Genomic DNA, 25,121 nt, shown 5'->3' with positions numbered 1-25,121 from the left:
TTGCAGGGCTGAGAGGGCGGTCTTGCAGTTTTCCTCTCTCAGTCACAGACAGTGAACCCAGGAGACCTAGCGACCACCACTTCTTCCCGCAGCCCCCCAGCGGATTAATAGCGACTGGCACGCCCGCGGTTCACGGATACCGCCAGGGGTGGGGTGGGCAACCACTCTGAACCCATTTCGGAGATGGAAAGCTCGAGAAGGCTACTTGGCGGGGGGGGGTTTAGAGTCACCAGGCTGGGAAGGGGGGGGGGGCGGAGCGCGCCGTCCCGCCGGGCGCGGGGACAAAGGCCCGCGGGCGGACGTGGCCGGGCCGGGCCGGGCGGGCCCTTTAAGCGGGGTGGGCGGGCGGCGCGGGGGCGGGCAGGGGCGGGGCGCGGCGGGCGGCGGCGGCGGCGGCGGCGGTGGCGGCGGCTGGTGCTCGGCGCCTGGGATCGCTTTGGCCCGGTCCGGCCCGCACGGCGCTGGGCGCGGAGAACGGCCATGCCGCCGCGGCGCAGTATCGTGGAGGTGAAGGTGCTGGACGTGCAGAAGCGGCGCGTGCCCAACAAGCATTATGTGAGTCGGCGCCCGCGCCACGCGGCGACCCCAGCCTCCCGCACAACTTGTGCCCCGCGCCCTCACCGCCGTCTCCCTCCCCACGCGCCCCGGGTCCCCGCGCCCTCCCTGCCGTCGGTCTCCGCAAGCTCTCCTGGTCCCCGCGCCCTCCCCGCCATCTCCCCGCTCGCCCCTGGTCCCCGCTCCCTCCCCGCCATCTCCTCGCGAGCTCCCGCCCTGCCCACCCGTACAAAAGTCTGGCCCCAGCCTTTGCTGTAGATGAAGGCAGAAACCAGGAGAGGGACCCACAGGAGGCGCGTCTTTCAGGCCGCCCTCCTGCCCAGAGGCACCCAGCCTCGTGGGACTAGCCAACCTCCTGGGCATGGGTCAGTTGAGCGTCCCTTTCTAGTAACTTCCGTTTAACAACGTGGGAAAGTTTCCCCAGGAGTAACCCCCTCTGTGAAATGAGAAAAAAAAATTTTTTTGGAGCTGCCAACGTGTGGGGGAAATGGGTCTCTGGCGTCCTTTTTGCAGATGGGAAGGCTGAGGTCCAGAGGCTGAGGATACTAGAACGTGGTAGGTGGGCCCGGGCTCACGGTGGCCTGCAGGTGGGAAGTGGCCTCCAGGGATGCTTGGAACCTGGTCTGAGGTTGAGGTGGCTCCGGTTCCACCCCTGGAGGTTTTGGATAGTGGAACAGTGGATCCAGAGGAGGCCTTGGGGACGTCACTCCAGGAGTGAAGGGGGCCGGTGTCCCTGGCTGAAAGAAGCTGGCTGTGGCAACCCTGGAGAAGTTAACCAGGAAGGAAAAAAGCAAGAGGGAGGGAAAAAAAAATTCTAACAAAGAAGAGTGGAACAATGGCTAGAAAGGGCGTTGGCTGGAGAAAGGCTGGCCAGGGGCCTCCCTGGAAGCCCCTTTTGGGTCTGTTTGTTTAAGAGAGTCATTGTTACAGAGCAGACAGATAGACGAGCCTTCGCCGAGTCTCCCATAAAATTCTGGAAGGAGATAGCCGGGAATCCACTGCGCTCTGCAAGAAAGGGTGTGCTGTGTTCCCATGTATTGTTATTGGCTAAGCGTTCAGTTACTCAGCCCTGGGCCAGCCAGCGGGGGCTGCTTCCTGGACCTGTGGTATCTTTAAATAGAGCTAAGTTTTCCTTGCTTCAGAGCTCAGCTAAATTGTCTTGGTTTCCCCACACCCCACCCCTCTCTTTCCCCACACCCCTTTACTGTTTCGAATGCTGCCAAATCTCGCTTTCTTGTCGGAGCCTGTTGAGTTGCCTCTTGGGTATGGGACAGTTTTCAGCAACCTACCAACCAGAGGAAGTCTGAAATTCTCCATGCTGCCTTCCACCAGATCTGTGAACCCGCCACATCAGACTAGATACAGCCATCAAGGACTAGGCATCATTCCCCGCTCTCTCTTATGCTGTCACACACATTTAGTGGTGGTTTCCTCAAGTCCGTTTCACAGATGAGGAAACCAGCAAAGAGAAGCAGAGCAGGCATGTAAATCCAGGCCCGTTAGACCAAAAATGTCGTTCTGTCAGACCACGCCCCTTTCTTACATCCCACACAGCCACAGAGGCCCTGGACAAAGTCCTCTCAAAGCCTGGGAATCTGCTCAGGCCTTCGCCTCCCTGCCAGGGTTTTGCAGCTCTGAGGGATCTACACCCCTGAGCTCCCAACCAATTAGGGGCCCACTGAGGCAGGTCTGTGTAGCACCCCAGACTGGGGCTCAGCTCTTGTGCTTCCAGGTTGCTAAATGTTACTTCTTTGAGGCTCTGTGTCCTCATATGTAAGGTGGGGTGATGACATCCGCTTCCAGCGGGAGCAGTCGTGTGACTTAATAGAGTTTCTTAAGTCTATCCCCGTGGTGTCCACATCTGCTTGGAAACGTGCTGAAGTCATGCGGGAACTTGTTCCGAGAACTTGTTCCGTTGTATGTGCGGTTAGTCACTGCTGTGACAAGGGCCTTCCCCAGATGAGGAGGGGCTTGGGGATGGATGCAGCTGGAATCATCCAGGGGAGCAGATAAGCTGGTACTATGGTGGCGGGGTCTCAAACAACAGCAGCAGACGGGACTACGGTGCCTATCCCCAAGCTCCACACACTGAGAAGAGTGCAGACAGGTGTTGGCAGCCTGGCTGAGGTAACCTTGTTTCTACCCTCCACAAGCAGCTTCCCTTTTCACAGTTGTAACAACCCAAAATATGGTATTGAGGGGTGTTGCATGTCCGCTTAGGGACTATGGTAGTCTTAGTCTATAACAATGTTTTTCATTTTTATGGCCAAGTACTTGAGGCTGGGTACTTTGTAAAATAAAGAGGTTATGTAGCTGACTGGGAAGCTGGAAGTCCAAGATTGGGATGTCCCATTGTTTTGGCCTCTGGTAAGGACTTCTTGGCCTCATCACGCAGTTGTAGGAATTGTAGGTGACGTCATGGTGGGCACATGTATGGTGAGATGAGAAGCCAAAAAGATAGGGGGAGGGGCACTTTCCTCGTTTGTTACAACAACGCTTTGGGGACCGTGGTCCCAGGAGAGCTACCTTAATCTCCTTTAAGGCCACAGAACCAATTGCCTCTTCCTAGGCTCTGCCTCTCTTAGGTCCTGCCACTTCTCACACCACCACACTAGGGACCAAGCATTCAACGCAAAACTCTGGGATGTGGTTAGGACATATGCAGACCTTTAACAGGAGTGACGGTCTGACAGCTGCCCCAGTCAGAGCCCCCACAGTGCCATATGCACAGCAGTTCGGAGGGCCCTGGCTGCTGTGCCCTCCTGATTCCATGCCTGGAAGGGACGGGCTGGCTAGATGAGGCTGCAGTTAGACAGCAGTACCTGGGGATCAGGCCTCCATGTCAGGTGAGCAGTCTCTCAGAAAGGCCACCTTCTCCTGTGGGCAAGCAGATGTCACTGCGCAGTCCCTGATGAGCCTGTCCCACTCAGAGTTCGGGCTTCAGGACCAGTGTGAAGGGAGCCTCTCAGAGTGACACACTAGGGCCAGCCTCCCTAACCGGAGTGCCTTCTGGCAACCTGTTGGCTCTTGGGGGGTTTGTGGGGATCCCCTCCCCTGTACCAATCCGGAAGAAGCCTCTGAGCAGGGCCTGGGGAGTGAGGCAGCTGTCAGGGTCAAGGGCACAGGAGGGCCTCCAGGCCTAGCAGTACTAACTAGCCCTGGATGGAGACCTGGGTGTGGGTGTCATTGTCATGACTGCTCCTTAAGGGTGGTAGGCTCCCATCATGTGACGCCAGTGTTGTAGGGGCACAAAGAGAACAAAGCCCAACCCTTGTCCACAGAGGTCTGTCTCTGCCAGGCCCTGCCATTGTATGAGTTTCAGATCCTCTCTCTTCTTATATTTAAAATAAATCACAGGTGCACAGTGCCCTGGGTAGGCTCCCAATCACATCTTTCCTCAGCCCACTACCCTGGGTTTGTTATTTATCATTCCCACATACTTGTTTTTGTTTTGGACACAGGATCTCACTTTGTGGCCCAGGCTGGCCTTGAACTCATAGAGATCTGCCTGCCTTTTGCCTTCTGAGTCCTGAGCTTAAAGACTGACATGACTGGGCCACACTCACTTTTAAAATACCGATTCACAGGCCGGAGAGATGGCTCAGCGGTTAAGAGCACTTGCTGTTCTTGCAGAGGACCTGGATTTGATTCCCAGCACCCACATGGCGCTTTACAACCGTCGGTAACTCCAGTTCCAGGGGGTTTGATACCCCCTTCTGGCCTCCACAGACACCAGGCACATACATTCAGGAAAAGCATCTACCCATATAAAATAAAATACGGGTTCATAAGGATCATCTTTTAAAGCTTTGTTTAGCTGCCTTCTTCGGGTATCATTGACATACCACCACAGTGACCCACTGTAACTACGGAGGTCACTAGCATTTGTAGTAGCTCTAAAGAGCTAAGTAGCCATATCCCCAGCCCAGCTTTGTAACATTTCTGCCACCCCATTTGCCATCAGTATCCCCCTCCATGACCTTTACATGTTTTACCTGCTAACCCCCTCTCAGTCTTGCCTTCAATGTTTCAAAACCATAAAAATCTTGCCCCGTTGAGATCGATGTTAACACCAAAGCCCCAGCTCACTTTTAACTGTTGCATAGTACTCCATTTGTGGCCGTTTTCCTCCCTCCTAAAGGTCCTCTCCTAGCGGGGACTCAGGGCTGTTCTTCCCAGCAGTTAGCCTGGTTGGAACTGTCTCTGTGTACAGTCCCGGAACAGGAACTATGATGGGTCTTAGAGTACGTGTTCAGCTCTGTGTGTCACCCTGGAAGCCGTATCCCTGGGTTCAGTCTGCTCTGGGACTCATTCAGGCTCTCTCTTGCCAGACTTTCTAGATGGTGTCAGTCTGCTCGCTGCACGCCAATGTCCCGTGCAGTGCTTGATAACCCTTCCCTGCTTGCTAACGAGGTCGAGTAGCCTTCTGTACCTCCATAGGCCAGCTGGGTTTCTCCTCTGGATTCCATGCTTATCTTCTGCTGCTGTCTCTCTCGGTGTGGTTCGCCTTTCATACTCTCTTCATGTGGAAGGTTTATACATCTGGGATACTAACCTTTCAGATGGTTAGGTGCGTGTGTTCCCAGTGTCCGCCTGAGGAGACTGTAGACTTAGAGAATCCCAAGTCTGTGTGTGTGAGGTCACACAGCAGGGAGAGACTGCCTGGGGACTGAGCTAGGCACGTTTGTCTGGGTGATACAGGCAGCCTCGCTATTCCCTCCACAAAGCTGGGCAACCTCAGCCGGCCCACTGATGCCACCTTGTCTGGGATGCCAGGGTCCTTCTAGGCCCTCGTCTGCTCTCTCTGTTCATTCAGTCAGCTAATGTGCAAGTTGTCAGCCACGGTCACTTACTCCAAAGAAGCTCTGAGTTGATTGTCCTCAGAATGAGAGAACGGCAGGGCCTCCCTCCTTAACTGATCAGGCACCGGGAGCCTGAGAGGGACGGTGCCCACAGAGTCAGTAAGTCTGAATGTGCCCAGATCCCGTGACTAGGGCTGTCCTCTGTTTTGTGTGGTGGTTTCCAGATACCAAGCTGTGTGGGCTGGAGACCTGCTACCTTGTACATCCACAGCCGCCGTCGTCCCTGGCACCCCTTTATGGAAACCCTCAGAGCAGGGCAGCCAGCATGAAGGCTAGAGACAAGCCAGTCTAGATGCAAGTTCTGTGTGGCACGGGGCCCCTCTGCCTCACATTGGCTTCCAGCTTTGTGAGCAAAGGCGGCTCCTCCTGAGAAGATCAGGTGAGAATTCGAGGGTGCTAGAATTCTGCTGGAGAAAACTGCCAGCGACTAGCACATTTCTTGCCGGCTTACCTCTGCCATCGCGGAGGCAAAGCCTGGCTTCGAATCTCACCACTGCCGAGCCAGGAGACTTGACGGTGGCACTTCCCACAATATCTGAATGGCACGGGTTTAAGTCCTGACCCTCGTGACTGCCTGAAGGCAGTCACTATGGTAGCCATAAAGAAGCAAAGCACAGCTGCGGTCTAGATCTACTGCCACTCTGAGAAGATGCTGTGCCCGTCTTCATTCTGCTCTGTCCTGTGGTACCTGCCCAGGCTGAGAGCCAGGTTGCATCATGAAGAGCCACTCCAGCCTCCTGGACAGAAGGTCCTATACTTTACCATGTCACACAGCAGTAGTGCCCTTACAGAATTTTGTTTGTTTTCTGGTTTTTTGTTGTTCTGTTTTTATTTGTTTGTTTGTTTGGACAGGGTTTCTCTGTGTATCCCTGGCTGTCCTGGACTCACTTTGTAGACCAGGCTGGCCTTGAACTCACAGAGCCCTGCCTGCCTCTGGCTCCCAGAGTGCTGCCATTGCAGGCGGGTGCCACAGTGCCAGCCTCCTTTTTGAAGGGGACCTATTCTATTTTTATCTGTGTGTGCATGTGCTTGTCTGTGGGAGAGAATGAACTGGTGCCCCAGAAGCCAGAAGAGGGTTTTCAATCCTTTGGAGCTGGAGTTACAGATAGTCACAGTTCAGTTCCTGGGTGCTGGGAAATGAACTTAGGCCACCTGGAAGAGTCATCTCTGAGCCAACTACTGAGCCATCTCTCTAGCCCCTGAGTAGAAATTTTTTTAAGTGTCTGTTGTGCTGGGTGTGTTGGCACATGTCTTTAATTTCAGCACTCAGGAGGCAGAGGCAGGCAGATCTCTGAGTTCAAGGCCAGCCTCTTTTACAGAGTGAATTCCAGGACAGCCGCTGGGGCTACCCAGAGAAACAATTTCCTAAAAAAGAAAAAAAGTGTTTGTTTGCTTTCTTGAGGCTGAAAAACGTGTGTGTGTGCGTGTGTGTGTGTGTGTGTGTGTGTGTGTGTGTGTATTCTGGTCAGGTGGCAAGCAAGAGGGCTTCAGGGTGCTCTTCTGGAGACCCTGACAGCTGTGCTCCCCGCTCCAATCCCCTCACCCGTAGGTGCAGGCACCAGTCCCTCCCCTCGCAGGCAGGCCCGCTCCAAGGGAGGTGTCTCAGCTACTCCTTACAATCCGGGTCCTGCAGGTGGAAGGAGGCTGCCCCGGCATAGCGTCAAACAATTTCAACACCGAATGGGTGCAGACTTTGACTCGGTGCCGTTCCGTGCCTCCAGTGAGTGCAGAAAGTCCACAGACATATGGGTTCAGATTCCCACCCCACCGCTTACCAGCTCTGTGACCACAATCACATCAGTCACCCGCCCTGTGTTCAGTGCCCCGTCTGTAAAATGGGGGTGTTGGTAGGTCCAGGTTGAGGAGGCCAGCCAGTGTGGGGATGATGGAGGACCCCGGCCCTGGTCCAGGCCTGACAACAGCAAGCCTTACTAGAAGCATCCATGTATACTGTCGTTTACCATAGTTTTGGGTTGATGGCTGCTTAAATGCCCATCAGTAGAAAGCAGGATCCGGGTGATCTGCACATGCAGGATTTCAGGAGGATGGCACAGATGTGCCCGGCTTCTGCCAGGGCATCACAGTCAAGCTGGCGACGGGCACGTGCTGAGGCCCTTCTCAGCAGATTGCCAGTGAAGGGTGGAAATGGCCATTTACAGAGAGCCAGAAATAGAGCTGATAAAACATGTTGCATTTTTTTCTTTTTTTGCTTGTCTGTGCTTTTTTCTGTTTTCCAAATGTTCTGCAGTATACACATAGCCCTGTTTTTAGTGAAAATAAAAACCAGTGACTGCTCGATTTGTGTGTGTGTGTTTAAAGAGGCTGTGCCAGGCTGTGTTGGCTCCAGCAGGTCCCACATCCTGCTGTCAGCCTGTGAAGTCCCTCTGGATCTCCCGATCCTCTGAGGGCAAGGCCTCCTCCGATGGGCTTCTGTTGGCCTCAGACACTTTTCCATTCCTGCCACACAAGAAGGGCCTGCATGTGGCTTTCCTAGCCATGGGCTGAAGAGGCAAAAAGCTGTGAAATCCCACAGGGTGGTCATGGCTGTGTTTTCCTAGCTACAGTGTGTCTTGCTGCAGGAGTCAAGCCCTTCATGGTGCCTGCAGCTAAAAGGGGGCACAGACCCATGAAGCCCAGAGTCCTGTAGACTTCTGGAGTGCTCTCTGAGGTCACAGGGTACTGGGAAAGTCTTTCAGCCAGAGGTGTGCCCTGACCCCTGCTCCTGAGGCATTTTATCCATCTGACGGCTTCTCACTCCAGGTGCCCACACTGAGAAAGTAGCACAGTTATTGTACTGCCAGAAAGGACTGACTGAAGACTCTCCTGTTGAGATATACATCCCATTTATGATACTTGGACTCTCCTGGCAAATTCCTCATCTGTCTTAGTTAGGGTTATTACTGCTGTGATGAAACACCATGACCAAAGCAACTTGGGGGAGGGGCGGAAATGGTTTATTTGGCTTCTGTATCCTGAGTCACAGTCCATTAAGGGAAGCTAAGGCAGGAACCCAAACAGGGCAAGAACCTTGGAGGCAGGAGCTGATGCAGAGGAACGGTGCTGCTTACTGGCTTGCTCCTCCTCATGGCTTGCCCAGCCTGCTTTCTTATAGAACCCAGGGGGCGGCCCCTGCCCAAAATGGGCTGGGCCCTCCCCCATCAATCACTGATTTGGAAAATGCCTTACAGCCAGATCTTAAGGAGGTGTTTTCTCAATCGAGGGCTCCTCCCCTCAGATGTGGGCCAAGCTCAGTCAATATAAAAGTAGCCAGCACGGCATCCTTTCTCCTTGGAGGAAAACTGGCGAATGGTCTTCCTCCTCGTGACTCAGTTGCCTCCTTCCCTTTGCGTCCCTGCAGCTGCAGGAAAGGGAGATGACAGTCCCCGAGCAGCCTGTGTATCAGTGGGTGTTGGCAGTGAGGTGGCTGGGGGGGGGGTACGTGGCATCTGGAACTGGGCTCTGGTCTGCTGCTGTCCTTTGCTCACTGCTGCCCATAAGATGTCTCTTCGGCAAGGCTGGTGGCTTTGCCAGGATTCAAAAGCTTTTGTGCAGAATGCCTGGGAACACAAGATGCTGGGGTATTTGTCCTTGGAGCAGAGTTCCTAAGCCACCGCCCTGTGGTTCCTAGAGCTGGTAAAGTTGACCGGACCTTGCACCAAGCTGTCATTCCTTATCTCCTGGCCGAATGTGGGAACAGGTGGCTCAGTGGCTCAGTGGCACAGCAGTGGTACTTCGGAGGGTGGAGTGGCTGCCCCCGCCCCAGGACTCTGTCCCTTCCAGGATCCTGCAGACTGAGTTTCACTGGAAGCTGTGGTCCTTCTGCACCATACTTAAGCTGCAGGGCTCCTCCTTCTTGTTTACTGGCCCAAGCTACAGGGAGAAGGGGCTGGAGGGAGGGGACTCTACCACCAGCCCCTTGCAGTCCTGCCTTGGCCCATTCTGACTAAGCAGATGAAAACACAGTACACCCAGTACAATGTGAATTCCAGAGAAATACGCAGTATCTGGGCTGTACTGATACTTAACAGTGATTCATCACTTAGCCGAAATTAAATTTTACTGAACACTGCTTTGTACAGTGTTGCCAGAAACACTGCTTTGAAAACACAGCACTCCAGAACCTTCCTACTGGGAAGACTGGTGTGTCTTGAGAATTCATGGACAAGACACCCGGGGGCCAGGCGTTCCAAAACTCAGGGACAAAGTCCAGATACTCCAGTGGGCCTCCAGGAAAGAGGGCAGGCAGACAGGTCACCTTGGGCTACTTCTGGAACCTGGCCTTAGACTCCAAGAAGGCAAGCACTGAGGAGGTGAACTCAGGCTGATCACCCAGCATGGCATAGGTGGACAAGGGTAAGAAAGGTAAGGCAGAGCAGAGGGCCAGAGATTGGACAAGCATAAGAGATGTGAGGAGTGCTGATTGAGGCCACGGATATAAGGAAACTAAGAGACCTGGGACCATACATATGGGTGGGGCCAGGGCATGGTGAAAGCCATTGAGCAGAGAGAGCAGCTGATCCTCGGAGAGAAGCTGATCTTTGGAGGGAAGCTGGTCTTTAGGCTTCCTGCTTACATCCCAGGAGCAGGAAGAGGGCAAGATTCATGTGGACAGTGAAGCCAAAGCTGGCTCTTCAGGGAACAGTGCGAAAGCCTGGAAATCTGACAGTTGACTCGTGTGTTAATAACTTAGCCTGTTTTGCTTTCAGAATTTAACAGTATTTTTATTGCTAGTTATTATATCAGACACTAGCTGTCACTGACCTGAGTATTTATCATGTGCTCGTGGGTCTTGTGCCTAAGGCCACTGAATCTGTGCGACAGTGTTTGGGAATAGGAAGATGATCTCTGGATCCTTGAGTTGCAAGTGACAGGAAAAACAACAAACAAACAAATGAAATACCTGACCAACTTGAACCAGAGAGAAATCTACAGAACAGGCAAACCTATTTGCTTCCTGTCTCCGGATGAATAGGAAGTGACATGGGCGCCACCAGAAGCATCTGTTTCCAAGCTTTCAGAGGGACCCCAATTGGCCAGAACACCTGACCATCTGCCAGGTGGAAGTGGGCCATCCTGAGTGACATCCCGCTGCTATTTCTAATAGTGGCAGCAAAGGTCAAAGGTGCCGGGGTTGGAAGGAGGAGGTATGGATGGCAAGGCAACACCACACATGTGTGAACGTGGACACTGTCCTAGCCTGCTTCACACGTGTGGAAGGAAACTGAGGCAGTTCACTCAGGATCACCCTTGGCTGAAACTCTGGGTACCAACAGCTTTCCACCCCCTTGCTGGAGGGAGGCTGCCTTAAAGCACACAAGGTTGTGTGCTCAGTTCTGCTTAGTTAAGCAGGGTTTCATGGACCTCCGCCCACAGTGCTGGAGCCCACAAGCCAGAACCCACGAGGTGGCGTCACTGTTTCCTCCTCTCGGGCCAAGGTGTGAATCAGCAGCTGTGGCTTTGGGCCACACTTGGCTCCCAGTCAGCTACACAGATGTGGCTTAATGTCCGCTCCTGGCCCAGCTGTGGCTCAGGGCCAGAGAGAGGCAGTGATGAGTGGGCACAGAGCTGTCCTGAAAGAGGTCACCTCTGCCGAAGTGCATCTGAGGTGCAGCGGGTGGAGGGGACAGGGTTGGGGTCAGAGGCCAGGCCATCCCGTTCACTGTGAGGGAGGCCAAACGGAGACGGGTGCTGGGGACTGGGGAGGGTGCTCAGCATGGGCCTAGGGCTTAAAAAAGGGCTTGGTCTCAGTTTTCACAGCTCTCTGAGATTTCCTTCCATTCTGTCATGATGTGACTGTATTTCCAGATAAATTTATTAATTTTTCCATCATATTTTGATAGTTCCCTGATCCTCATCATTGCTTAAAATCATGGTATCATGTGACCTACTGATAGATTGGGAAAAAAAGTTAATAAACACATCTATTCACAATTTTGCTTTTTGTTTTAATGAATGTCATTTGACTTAGTTTCATTTGGGATCCTATGTATTTTGTGGATTTTTAAATCATTTCAAGATGGAGTTGTAAATTTTATGAGATTGCCAAATAAGCTCCCAAAACAGATGCACAGTCTCTGGGTAGAATCCTCAGAGGTTGAGAGCTGGATGGCCAGGACCTGGCCTGGCTCTGTGACCCAGAGTTAGTGACTTACCTCTCTGTGCTTGTTCGCTTTTCTGGGAAATGAAGGCAGGATGATGTGTGAGGTGGCTTAGTCACGGAAAGGGTTTAGTTCACTTCCTGGCAAATGGACGGGCCGAATAAATGGTTCCCTATTTTCTTTTTAAGGATAAGATGTTTGTTGAGCACGCTGTGAGGGCAGCAGTCGGGATGGTGACTAGAGTACTGCCTGCAGCCAGTTCCCTTTTAGGCCTTTACCACCATGGTCAGCTTTCTCACCAGCGACGTGCTCTTTTCTTTGTTTCTTTTTAGACAGGGTCTCACGATGTAGCCTGGCTGTCTGCTTCCCAAGTGCCGGGATTAAAGGCTTGGGGTTGTTAGCCAGCAGTCTCAAGTACACAGCCAAGTCTGGAGTGACCACACAAGATGGACCAAGGGTCTGGTTCACTAAAGTTCAGATCAATCAGCTTCTGCAAGGACTGGCAGGTTCAGATATTCATCATTAAAACTGTTCAAATGGCTTAAATATCTACCACGATAATACCGAGTCGCTGTAGACTAAGGAGCTTTTAAACGAGGTTTGTTCAAAGCATGTTTAATGGGATGGAGAGGTGGCCAACCTACAGCTCAAGTTGAAAACATAAATCATCCAGTTGGCCTCTGTGCCCAAAGTTCTGTCCACAAGCTGGAACTAACCATGGTTTGAAATATTGAGGGGAGAAAAAAAAAGAGAAAGAAAGAAAATGTTGGGTGGGGAGGGCCGTACTGCCGGAGTGTTCTGTATGGTTGGTGATTGCATCTATATGCCAACTGTTTGCAGAGCGTGCATGTTGAGTTAGGTGTTCAGGTCATCTAGAGGTGGTCTGAAGTGGACGGGAGGGTCTGGAGGGAGCCCAGAGCCACGCCTTGAGGATAGTGAGGGATGGCCACATCCGGTGTGAACTTCACTAGCAAAGCATTTCTGTGCAGGGATAGGGTCTGGGGACTGGGCCAATTGTGTCGTCTCGGTGGGTGGGACTGTGGATGGTTGCAAGGTCTCAGACTCTGCAGTTACTAGGCTTGCTCGTTGCCATCTGGACGGAGCGGGTTACTGACCCTCCCCACATACCCTCAGTGCAAAATAGGAAGTGCAGCCTGTGCTCCTCCTGTGGACCAGAGCAAGCGGTGACCCAGACTCTGGCATGTGGTCAGCAGTCACAGGGAAGTGTCTGTTTTCATGTACTATCCAGTTCTCCCTGAAGAGGAGAGGGCAGCGGAGGATGACACAGGCATCCACACAGAGCCCTCACTGGGATGACAGTGTTCAGGTCCACCAGGTTACAAGCTAGCAAGGCTGGGCACGGGTGACCAGTCCTACTCACAGAACCTAGCCTGTGAGAGCAAGAGCCACGCATATGTGATACAGGAAAAGAGGCTTCCTGGTATGCCTGAGATGGAAGCCCATCTGTGTACCCCCTTCATGCAGCACAGGATCTGATCAGCCCTAGAGTCTCGCTCATTAAATACAAACCTGAGGTATTTGCTGTTTTTTTTTTTTTTTTTTTTTCTTTAAAGGGAACCATGAGGGGGCCTTACAGAAGAGAGGAATTAGCTTAAGTTCTGTGTGTATTAGTCAGTTTTCTATTTCTCTGACAAAAATGCCAGAGGCTGAGTAACTTAAAAAGAAAAATGAAAGTTTCTTTGGCTCACAGGTGTAGAAAGAGAAAAAGTACAGATCATATGGCAGCAGTGGTGAGGGCCCTCAGCTGTCCCAGTAGATGTCAGGGACTGTCGTGAGTGCAGGACAGGTTGCCCGAGAACAGGAATTGGTCTTTATAACTGTTGGTTCTTATACAATTAGTGGAATCCTGGCAGAACCACTCAATCCCTTAGAGACCTGATCCCCTGGAACTAGCCCCCGCGCCCTTCAAGGTTCCATGGTGGCAAATTGGGAACCCTAAAACCCTCTGTTTTAGGAAGACCTCTATCTGGAGGACCATGGGCAGATAGCCTGGGTAAAGGCATGTGGTGGACAGGATGGCCAGCTCGGCCATGAACAGCAGGCTTCTTTCTCTGCCTTCCTGCCACCTCAGTCTGCATCTCCCCACTGACACCTTTGTCGGGTCCCATTGCTCGTCTTGTTTTGGGTGGTGCCAGGTTCCTGGCAGGATGGGGGCCTCTGGGCTCAGTTCTGTGGACTTCCAGGCTCATTCTGGTGGCTGGGGTGGAGTGGGGCAATAACCAACCTTGCTGAGCACCACGTGTGTGCCGGCACTGCTCATGCCGCCGGCTGTATGTCACCTTGTGTTATAGAGGTGGAGCCAAGGCTGAGGTAGGACTTGCCCAAGGCACACAGCTGGGCAGCCAGAGGGCAGGATTTGGAGTCACATGGGAAGGGGGCTGGCGAGTGTAGAATTTTGGTGTCTTAAGGGCTGCCATGCTTACTAAGCAGTCATTTTTGAGATAGTCTTTCTATATAGCTTAGGTTGGCCTGAAACTCTCTATATAGCCTAGGCTGGCCTTGAATTTATTCATCATTCTCCTGCTTCAGCCTCGCAGATGCTGGAATTATAGACACATGCCAGTATGCCCCACTCTGATTGATCACTTTTGAAAATGGCCAGGGACAGTAAGCATGGTCAGGCCATTTTCTGACCTGGCTGGCTCATTTTCTCTGGACATCAATCCTGCACAGGGCCATACCTGTTTGCCAGCACTGTCCTCAGCTTCCCATAGTGATATTGTTCACCTCTCCCAGTCATGCCACACTGTCTGGCCAAGTGCTAGAGGCAGGAATGTTTTGTTTTGTTTTGTTTTCGGTATTCTTCATTTAGTTAACATGGAACGGTCACACATGTTTACAGGCTCCATGCTGGCATCTGAACGTGCATGTGTGTGATACCCAGATCAGGGAACTACTGTGTCCATCACCTCAGACAGTCATCATTCTGTGTTGGAGTGTTCCAAATCCCCCCTTCGAAGTATACTATTGCCTGCCACCCACCATAGTCTGTGACACTGTAGAACATTAACACCCTCCCTCCTGTCCACTCTTACCCCGTCTCCAGTAACCATCCTGTCTCTACCACTCCCAGCCTTTGAGAGGAGGGACCCTCCATTGAGAAAATGCCTCCTTAATATCTGGCTGTAACAGGAGCTCCACAAGGAGAGCAACAGAACCGAAAATATCTGTGCCTAGGGGTCTTTTCTGAGACTGATACTCCAACCAAGGACCATTCATGAACTCCTAGAACTCCTGCACAAATGTAGCCCATGGCAACTAAGTCTCCAAGTGGGTTCCCTAGTTAGGGGAACAGGGACTGTCTCTGACATGAATTCAGTGGTTGGCTCTTTGATCACCTCCCCCTGGGGTGGGGGCAGCCTTACCAGGCCACAGAGGAAGACAATACAGCCAGTCCTGATGAGACCTGATAGGCTATGGTCAGATGGAAAGGGAGGAGGACCTCCCCTATCAGTGGACTGGGGGAGGGGCATAGGAGAAGAAGAGGGAGGAAGGGCAGGTTTGGGAGGAGACCAGGGAGAGGCCCACAGCTGGGATACAAAGTGAATAAATTGTAATAAATAAAATAATAAATAAATAAAAAGATTTGGCTGTAGGGAAGGCCTGTAGGGCATTTTTTAAAATAGCGATCGACTGGAGAGAGAGGCCAGCCCATTGTGGGTGGTGCCATCCCTGGGTAAGTGGTCCTGGGTTCTCTGAGAAAGCAGGCTGAGCAAGCCACGTGGAGCAAGCTGGTAAGCAGCATTCCTCGTGACCTCTGAATCAGCTCCTGTCTCTAGGTTCCTGCCCTGCTTGGGTTCCTGTCCTGACTTCCCTCAGTGGTGGACTGTTACCTGGAAGTGTAGGCTGAAACAAACCCTTTCTTCCTCAAGTTGCTTTGGCCATGGTGCTTCATCAGAGCAATAAGTAACTAAGACACCGTGCAAGTGAAATCGTGGTGGAATTGTCTGTCCCTGACTTAGTCTACACAACATAATGTCATCCAGCTCCATCAAGGTTGTCATGTTTTTTTGGTTTTTTTTTCTAGCCAAATAATGTCCCATTGTGTGTGGGCCACGTTTTCTCACCCATTCATTCTTGGCTGTTGCACACACTGCTACAGTGAGCATGGGGTTCCAGCTGTTTCTCCAGCATACCACTCTCACTTCCTCTGAAGGAGCAGGCTTCTGGGTTGGTAGGTAGTTCTGTTTCTGGAGTGGAGGAAGCTCCATGCCGTTTACCATGATCTGTACTGGTTTACACCCCCACGAGCCATGCAAAAGCCTTCTCCGTCTGCATCTTGCCAGCCTCTGTTATCTCTTGTCTCTTTTGGTAGTCCCCTGCCTGGATGGGGTGAGATGGCCCCTCACTGTGATATGACTCTGCCTTTTTGTTTTGAAGGAATCCAGACCCTTGCCTCTGACGCCTCCCCCCCAAGTCAGTCCCTGTGTGACTTCGGGCAAGTGGCATTGTAGCGCCTCTGAACGTTTTTTGTCTGCTACAAAATGGCAAAATGGGGCAGATTGTAGGTGCCACCCCACCGGGTTGCTTTCCTAGGAGGATGGCATTGTTAATATGGTCACCATATAGAAGACCCTATCACCCCTCAAAACCTAGAGCAATTGTTTCCAACCTGGAAACAATTGTTCCCAGGTGCCACTAGCAGAACTAGCTCTGATGAGTTCTGCACAGTACCCAGATGGCCTGTGGTACTTAAGGGAACCCTGCTAAGGTCTTCTCTATTAAGCAACTGCTGGGTGCTGGGTACTGCGCCAGGATCCTTAGGTGCCCGACAACATACCATCAGCTTTTGCTCCTGCAGCACACAGGCTGGGTACCACTCCCAGGTCTTCCACATATGGCCGTGTGACTGTGGGTAAACCGTTTACCCTCTCTAAGTCCAACACCAGTGGCATATCATAAAGGAAGCGGTTGTACGGCACACTGAGTGGGTGCTGTCATCGGGTCCATTGCCCTGGGCAGCCCTGTCAACACGGGCAGCCCCAACTGACTTCAACCCCTCTCACACTGCCCAGGCACCTCTAAGGCCTGGCAGTCTTCAAGATCTCAGCAAGCCCTGAGTGCCTGCCCTGGAGTTGTTCCTAGAAAGCTAGCCTACAGGTTGGTGTCCTGAGCCTGGGCTTTGGCGCCAGCACCACCGCTTGCCATTGGAAAGTTCCCGTACCGCCTGGGCCAGATGTGTGCAGAGATGTGTGAGTTGGCAGCCAAGGCCCAGCTGGAGCCACAGGCCCAGGCCAGCGGCATTTCCAGCCTTCAGTACCTCGGTCTGCAGGCAGAGCGCTTTGCCTCGCCAGTCCAGTAGCAGCTCCAGCCCTTGTCCCCGAATGTCCCCCCCTAATATAAAGGGACATGTGCCCCGGGTAAAGATCTGTGAGCTGGCTTTCCTGCTTACATGCTCCAGCTTCTTCTGCTTAACATGGCTTTCGCCACAGGGTCCAAGCATGCCCAAGGGACGGGACAGATCATGCCGTGAGCTTTAGCCTTGAGTTGTTATTGCCAGGTCTGGGCACTGGCTTTTGGATCTAATGTTCCTTTTCTTTTTGAGACAGGGCATATAGCCTTAGCTAGCCTGAAACTTGCTGCACAGACCTGGAACTCACAGTGATCTGCCTGCCTCTGCTTCCTGAGTTCTGAAATTAAAGGCGTGCACCAGCACAGCTGACTGGGCCAATGTTCTATGATGGTTCTCAATCTGTGGGTCACGACCCCCTTGGGGGTTGAATGACCCTTTTACAGGGGTCACCTAAGGCCATCGGAAAACAGATACTTATATTATGATTCGTAACAGTAGCGGAATTACAGTTATGAAGTAGCAATGAAAATAATTGGGGGTCACCACACAGGGGGAACTGTATTAAAGGGTCCCAGCATTAGGGAGGTTGAGAACCTCTGCTTTCTGAGTTCTGACAGGAGCTGCCACAGGCAGCAAGCTCTCCCGAGGAACGCCCGAGTCCTCTCAGCCAGCTATGTGAGGATGGGCCTGTGCAGTTTCTGTGTCTTGGGAATGTCGCGTTCGCCCACTGCTTCTCAGAGTGGCCATCAGAGCAAGGCTCCCTCCCCACCCCCCACCCCCGCCCCGACTCAGCCCATGGCTGCATTCTCCTTGTCACAAAACAGTTCTGTTCCTATTGCCCTTGGCCGCTGAGCTATTCATTCGGCCATTTCAAGCGCATTGTGACTGCCCAGGCACCGAGCCTGAGAAAGGTCGCTGTGATCTTTGACCGTGGAGCCCTGTTTGGGCTTTTCATCTCTCTTCTATTGAGTGTTTTGAAAGTTCACTGTTCCCAGGCCCTGGCAGAAAAGTGGTTAGACGGACTGGGCCCTGCTGCTGGAGGGTCCTGTGAGCCATTCACTCATTTTTAAAACATAGGTGGGTTCTCCTTAAAGCTCCCACCCCGGCCGTGTTTCCAAATTGAGAGATCCAGTGAGGAGTCTAGCTGGGCTCCTGGCTCTGGCAGTGTGCTGCCTGGCCATGAGGCCGAGAGCTGAATCAGAGTGAGAGGGGTCAGAGAGAGAAGAGAAAGGGTGGGAGAGAGAGGAAATGAGAGGGGTGCGGGTAGAGGGTAAAAGAGAGGGACAGGGAGGGCAAGGAGAAAGGTGCTCTCCAGACCCCTCCTGACGTGGCCTGGCATCTAGGAAGGCCAGAGAATTGCGGCCACCTCAGACTGTCTGCTGAGGCTCCAATGGACAGTGACTTGGTGACTAAGCAGGAGAGGGCAGAGAAAGTTGTCCCCAGCCGAGACAGTCACCACATGTGCTCCTGGACAGGAGGGATAGATGCCTGAGGTCCCCACACCCTCACCAGCATGTGACATTCCCTGGTCTGCATGGCCACATTCCCAGTCAGCACATAGTTGGTCTGTATGTATCTGCCTTGTGACCAGATGAGGCTGAGTAGCATGTTGGGCAAAGGAGCCAGCCTTCCCTTTGGAGTCCTCTCCCCCTCCTGCTGCCATCTGGCTCACACACCTTCACACAGGTGTAACCACCCTCAGCCACCAGCCCCCGTCTTACAGTGTGCGATGTAGGACAAAGAACAGCCCTAACTCTGGAGCATCCTATCTGGCGCAGGGCGCAGCGGGCTCTTGTGTCTGGGCCCCATTCCAACCATTCACTTAATTGAAAAAAATGGCAAGGAGAGAGAGGGAGGGAGGGAGATTGGCAGCCTGCCATCTCCAGTGTCTCTAGCTGCTGGGTGCCACCAAGTTTGGTGATTCCTGTTGCTGACTGGGGGCCTTGGAGAACTGGGAGAAGGGACTTCAAAGGCAGGTGGGCTGGGATGGAGCCAATCCGCCCTTCCCACTGGTTGACCTCAAGTATGTGTGGTTTCCTCCTGCCCTGTCTCACCCCAAGGTGGCCCCACCCTCCTGGTAAATGATCTGTGAGGGCTGGGCCTGGTGGTACATGATAGTAAACAGTCTCAGATCCAGGCAGACCTTACCTGCCTGGCATGCGCCTTGGCTCTCCTACATTTACAATCCTAGTACTCCCTCTTAGCTCCCAGTCTCCACCCAGCGTTCCCTCCTAGCACCATGAAGCTCGGCAGCATTCCTATCCAGGAATAAATTGAACGTGTTTTTATTTAAGAGAAATCCACGTTTTTCAGCACTTCCTGTGGCGGGGCTGCCGTGGGGTGTTGGGAAATCAAACAAACTGCAGCGTGTTGCAGTTTCAGAAAGAGGCTGGAGGCGCTGACCTACATAGGCCAGATGTTGGGCCGACAGCTGGAGAGAGTTGGCAGAGCAGACCCAGAGGGAACCCAGGGTCTCCAGGAGGAGCTGTGGGATCATGTTTCCTGTTAGCTCAGGCCCAGATGAGGCCAGCTGCAGCTACCTCACTCCCCTGCACCATGGTCCTACACCCCTGTTTCTCCCAGCCCCACTTTCTTTCTCCTTGCCCTCCCTGTCCCTCTCTTTTACCCTCTACCCGCACCCCTCTCATTTCCTCTCTCTCCCACCCTTTCTCTTCTCTTTCTGACCCCTCTCACTCTGATTCAGCTCTCGGCCTTATGGCCAGGCAGCACACTGCCAGAGCCAGGAGCCCAGCTAGGCTCCTCACTGGATCTCTCAATTTGGAAACACGGCCGGGGTGGGAGCTTTAAGGAGAACCCACCTATGTTTTAAAAATGAGTTTTGTTGTTTTTGAGACATGATCTCTATACATAGCCCTGGCTGTCTTGGATATTACTATGTGGACTAGGCTGGCCTCAAACTCAGAGATCCACCTATCTCTGCCTCCCAAGTGCTGTGATTAAAGGCATGTGCCACCATGCCCAGCTAGAGATGATTCTGATGGCTGGGGTCAGTGAACTCTTTCAGCATATCCCCCTAGATGTTCCCTAACAGGAAATAATCTGGATCACTTTTTGGTTGATAATTTATGGAGAACGGTGTGATGTTTGGTACATTTTTTTATGATCACGTTGGTCGCTGATGTGTGCATTGCCTTAAATGGCTCTCCTTTCTATATCCACCCAGAGCCCTTCTCGCTGTTTTAAAATACATAACGACCTACTGTTAACCGCAGCCAACCCAGACTCCCTCCTTCCATCTTACTGTAGCACTGTCCCTTTGATCAAATCCTCCCTTCCTGGTGCTGTCTTCCCTTTGCCTGGGATGGCTTAGCAGAAGGACTTTGGGGCTTCATGTGCTAAGGCTTGCTTTGGTTGCGGAGGAGGGCTGCATTAGTTACTTTGGGCTGAGGGCTCATTGGACTAACCATGGCCTGTGAGCCAAAGCTGCAGCATCTCAACGATGCTCTCAGTTGCCTTCTGCAACGCCCCCCCCTTTGATCTCTGCAATCAAGAGCAGCTTTCTAGAGGGAAGACCCCAGCCCTCGCCTCTCCCCAGGGGAGCCCTGGCTGCTGGTTCCAACAATCCTCCTCATAGACTACGTGGCCCCAGATAGGTCCCTCCAACTTTCCCTAATTATAAAATAAAGAGTAGCCTAAAAGCAGGGATTTCCTATATTAAAGTCTTGGAAGCTATAGTCTGCCAAGAGCTCAGGCCCCGTCTGCAGGCTGCAGGACGATTGCCCATGGTACTGTAGACCAACGTCTAACAATTTGGTCTGCTGGCTGCTGGTTACACCCTCTCCTCCATATAGAACTGCTAAAAGTGGCATGTGCTATGGAAACCAGGGTAGACAGTCCAGAGGCCCACCCGCTTGGCCTCTGCAGGATCCTGGGGCTTCTTGCAGGCCAGTTCCCATTGTGTGGGAAGCCCGGAGGTTATCATAGAGAAGCTGTAAGAAAAGTCCCTGTTGTGGAGGTAGGAAGAGCTCACAGCTGAAGTGTCAACCCGAAGATGTTAACCTCTGTGTTAGTTTGAGGGGTGACTCCCTCAATGAGGTCTGGATTGTAGCGTGCATGTCGCCTTTCAGCCTACCCTCATGACAGACGTTGCTAATGACTAACAGCACCATTTTGCTGATGTATCTTTCTCAAACCGCTGTTGGGAAACAGCCTCAGTCCCATGTGGGCCCTTCCTGTAAATTTTTTTTCAGTGTCCCCACCCCCCCAGGTCATTGCAGACCACCCACCGGCACAGAACAGGCAGGGATGTGCTTCTAATTTTAGAAATGTCATCCACTGGCCTATGGACAACAGAACTCCAGATGCAGAGAGGATGTCAGGGAACTCTGGGAACTCAGGGCCAGCCACATTCTCCTCTCTCCCCGCAGGCACAGTTTTTCTGTGCCTGTAGACTGCCTTACTATATATTCCCAGCACAGCCTGGCTCCCCAAATGCACTCACTTAGGCAATTCAGTTACTTTTAAAGGGAAACTGGCCGGCTACCATAAATGGAAAACCGGGAACACTTGCTAGAAATAGGACCAAGAAACTCTGGCATTAAATCCCTCCTGGCCAGTGTGGCCCTGCTCTGAGATTGATAGGAGACCAGAGAGGGTTGGGAAAGAGTTTGAGGAAGGTCAGTCAGCATCTGCCTCTGCCCCACCCCCACCCCAGCACCCCTCAGTGTGATGACTGCCTAATGACCAGCATAGTGGCCCCGCCCAGTCCTTGCTCTCAGCCTGGAGTTGGAGCCAGGCCCAGAAGCCCCAAGAAACTCCAGCAATAGATCTGAAAAGCAGAATGTGACTGGAAGCCGCCCCTAAGTTTCCAAGGAACAACTCCTCATGTTTGCAGCTCTGATGATGAAACCCTTTGAGATCACAGCATTGCGTGGGCCAATCAGCGACTGCAGGCCATGGGGCTGCCCTGGGGTATGGCCTGTCCATGTCCTGGGACCTTTTCAGGTGCTGCCACCAGGTGCTGGACCCTAAGCTAGTGGGTGAACAGGAATGAGGCCTGTGCCTTGATTGCCCTGGAACTCTAGGGTCCCACAGGAGATGGCTTGACTATCTCTGTCCTACTGCCTGCATTTACTAGGGCCCAGCTCTGATTTCCCAAGGGGCTGTAAGCTGGATTCTGGCTTCAGACTTTATTCTTGGAAGAACAAACCCTCTGGTTATTGACATTGGAAGTGGGCCTAGGTTGCTACATGTGCTGTAGGGGCCTTGCAAGGACTTGGGGCTCACAGTCCAGGGGCAGACTTGCCAGCGGTGGTAAGGGTAAAGGATTAAACAACATTCAGAGAACATTTCCTGCAAACTCCATCCCTGAGCTGAGATTTTATTTAGCAAGTGTTCCATTCCTGGAACTTTCCGTCAGCTGGGGAGGTAAGAAAGACCAGCAGCCTCGGCCTGTTTTGCAGAGAGCACAAAGTTTCCCAGAGACAGATGTCACAGCCTACGTCACACACTAAGTCCTGAATGCAGATGGCACAACCAGATCTAGTTGAGGTGAGCGCTAGAACCTGCCATCCCTACACAGGGATACTTGGCATCCCTGTGGCACTGGCCCTACCTGTATACAGTTTCCTTGGGTGCCAAGTGAGAAGATGCTAGCCTAGGGCTCAAAACAAAGTGATTTTCAGTCTTCCCAGGGAGTGACGCGTCATTTTCTCATTAGACATACAGAAGCCCCTGAATGGTAGCAGTTCAACTTGTGACTTTAATGCACACTCTGGTTTTGAGTTCGCTTCTTTGCTGAGGCCAATGCTGTTCGATCAGATACTCTCTAGATGCTGCAGCATTAGGAAGCCGACAGGTGCTGGCCAGTCACAGGACAGAGGGGAACAGCTGACACCACACAGTGGGCTGTGTGGCCAAGCGGCAATGTCCGGAAGGTCAGGTGGAGTCAGTACATTTTCTGCTTAAGGTGTTCCACCGTCATAAATTGAGGAGTATTTGTACAGGATAAAAACATCTGGAAATATGAGAAGGCGTTAAGAACAGAGCTTTAAAAAAAATATCCCATGCTCATTTGAGCCCAGAGTAGTAACTTTACGTGAATACACATCTCTGTGTAGGTCTATCCTTATCTATATTTATGAACTTGTATACTTGGTGACATTTATCCGTGGCCCAAGTGAGAGTCAAGATCTACATCATCTGGGAATATTCTCAACTGACAGTCTCAGCTGAGGTTGAGCACAGTGGCATTTAGCCCTCTTGTTTCTGCTCTTGTGTCTAGACCAAGTGTCCTTCTTCCACCTCTTTTACATTTTTGAGCTTTTTTGTTAGTGATTTATAGTGCCGTGCTAGCCTGAGTCAGGCCTACTCAGAAGTAGGCTGTCATCTGTGTGCCTCAGAGGCTGTATCTTGCCTTGAACCCTTCCTGCTTTCCCTTTTCTCTGCTTCCTGCCACCACTGTGGGAGCTGCTTTAATCCACCGTGCCCTCCGTCTATGGAAGGCTGACACCTCCGAAATAGTGAGTCTAGTCTCTCCTTTAAAGTTGTTTATATCAGGCATTCTGTCACAGTGACTGGAAAGCTAACATGGTGGCAATTAGGACAGGGTCTGACTATGTCGCCCAGGCTGGCTTTGAACTCCTAATCTTCCAGCTTCCATTTCCAGGTGCTAGCAGTACAGGCAGCACCTGGAAATACTGAACAGTATTTTTCAATTCATCCACGCTAATAGATTCACAGTTGGGGTTTGCTCTCTGTTACTATGACAGAATGCTGGAGATAAACAATGTACAAGAAGGGAGAGCTCGCTTTGGCTCACATTTTCAGAGGTCAAGGGTGGTTCTCTCCTTTGTGTTTGGATCTGTGCTGACAACATATACCGTGGTGGGAGGGTATGGCGCAGCATGTTGGCTATGAATCGAAGAGATGGGGTCCCAGAGTACACTTCAAGGGCATGCCCCCACCGACATAGCTTCTTCCTTCTGGTCTCCGCCTACTGATGGTTTCCCCACAAGCTGGTGACCAGGCCTGTAACACATGGTCCTTGTGTGGACACTCGCCAAGCGGTAGCATGCTTTCCCATCAGTGTTTCGTCTGCTTTTCTCCAGCGGCTGGTGGCACGGCCATCCTGTCACCGGCTTTCTTGCCATCCGTCTATTCACTCCAGTAACATGTCTGAGTGGGTCTTTTACATGTCTCTTGTAACTGAGTTAGTTGTTTTCTGCTCATGGCTTTTGAGGTTTTTTTGAAAATACATACTGCATAGATGTTGTTTTTCAGCTTTCTTCCATGCAGCAAATGCTTGTCATGGAATCATTCTTTGCATGGTGTTCTCCCCCCAGGACATTTCAGGGGGAAAATAATCTTTTTTTTTTTTTGGTGGAGGGGGGCTTCAAAACAGGGTTTTTCTGTGTAGTCCTAGCTGTCCTGGAACTTTCTTGGTAGACTAGGCTGGCCTTAAAGTTAGAGGTTCGCCTGCCTCTGCCTTCCAAGTGCTGGGATTAAAGGCATGCACTGCTGCTGCTGCAGCCACCACCACCGCCTAACTGGGGAGGGGGATCTTATGATGCTACTGGAGATCCTGAATCCTGTCAGGCCAGGTGCAAAGCCCCTTTTGTGGCCTGAGCCAGGCAGTACCGACCAGATGTGGGAAATATGCCTCCCCCTAGCAAAAGAGAGAGAAAGGAAAGAGGTAATTCTCCAAGAGAAACTGGCACTGAAGCCAGAAGAGGGGAAGAGTACCAGACAGCAGCATGGAAGACTGCAGTGTGGGAGAAGCTAGCTAAACATTCCTGCTGTGTACCAGGAGCCGACAAGGCCCATATCCGTTCGTTGTCATGCTTGATCCTCAAGGAGGCTGCTGTCTCCACTCCACAGGGAAAGGTACCACGGCCGGGGAGGCCAGCACCTTCCCGAAGCGCAGAGCTGGTGTGTACCATCTTCCAACCCTGAGCCCTCAGGCCTGAGCGTGTGCCTCTGCCTGCACGCGCCATGTCGGATTTGGTCAGGGGCTCATTCCCACAAAGAAGTTATGTTATTTCAGTCTAAGAACTTCAGAATTGTACGTGAGGAGGCTTTCCATGTGTGGGAAGAGGCTCTGTGTAGATTTTAAGAAAACAAAGTATTTGGCAGTCTTTCTTAATATTTCTTTTTCTTTTCATCTTCAATGGTTTTGTCTTTGGCAGCCAGCCAAACTTGGCTTGGGCATTTCCAGGGTCGGGGGCCTTTGATAGCATGTTTTCACTTTCTAGGCCTCAATTTGCCCAACTAGAAGATAGAGTTAGTAGCTTAGCTGAGTTCTGTACTTTCTATCAGCTTTAGCTTCTTCAG

At 52.1% G+C, this 25,121-nt stretch overlaps 1 protein-coding gene across 2 annotated transcripts in view; it reads left to right on the top strand.

Moving 5' to 3' along the window:
* The first annotated feature begins 379 nt into the window (after positions 1–379).
* Sh3pxd2b (SH3 and PX domains 2B) overlaps positions 380–25,121 on the top strand; it is an 81,370-nt gene continuing 56,628 nt past the window's right edge. For both annotated transcript variants that reach the window (XM_021635618.2, XM_060363883.1), the window contains exon 1: positions 380–555. In XM_021635618.2, coding sequence (XP_021491293.1) covers positions 481–555 — 75 coding nt within the window. In that variant the 5' untranslated portion in view covers positions 380–480. The remainder of the gene's footprint in view (positions 556–25,121) is intronic.

Source organism: Meriones unguiculatus, chromosome 11 (assembly GCF_030254825.1).
Source record: "Meriones unguiculatus strain TT.TT164.6M chromosome 11, Bangor_MerUng_6.1, whole genome shotgun sequence".
In the NCBI taxonomy this organism is placed as follows: Eukaryota; Metazoa; Chordata; class Mammalia; order Rodentia; family Muridae; genus Meriones; species Meriones unguiculatus.
This window is presented reverse-complemented; position numbering and strand designations above follow the sequence as displayed.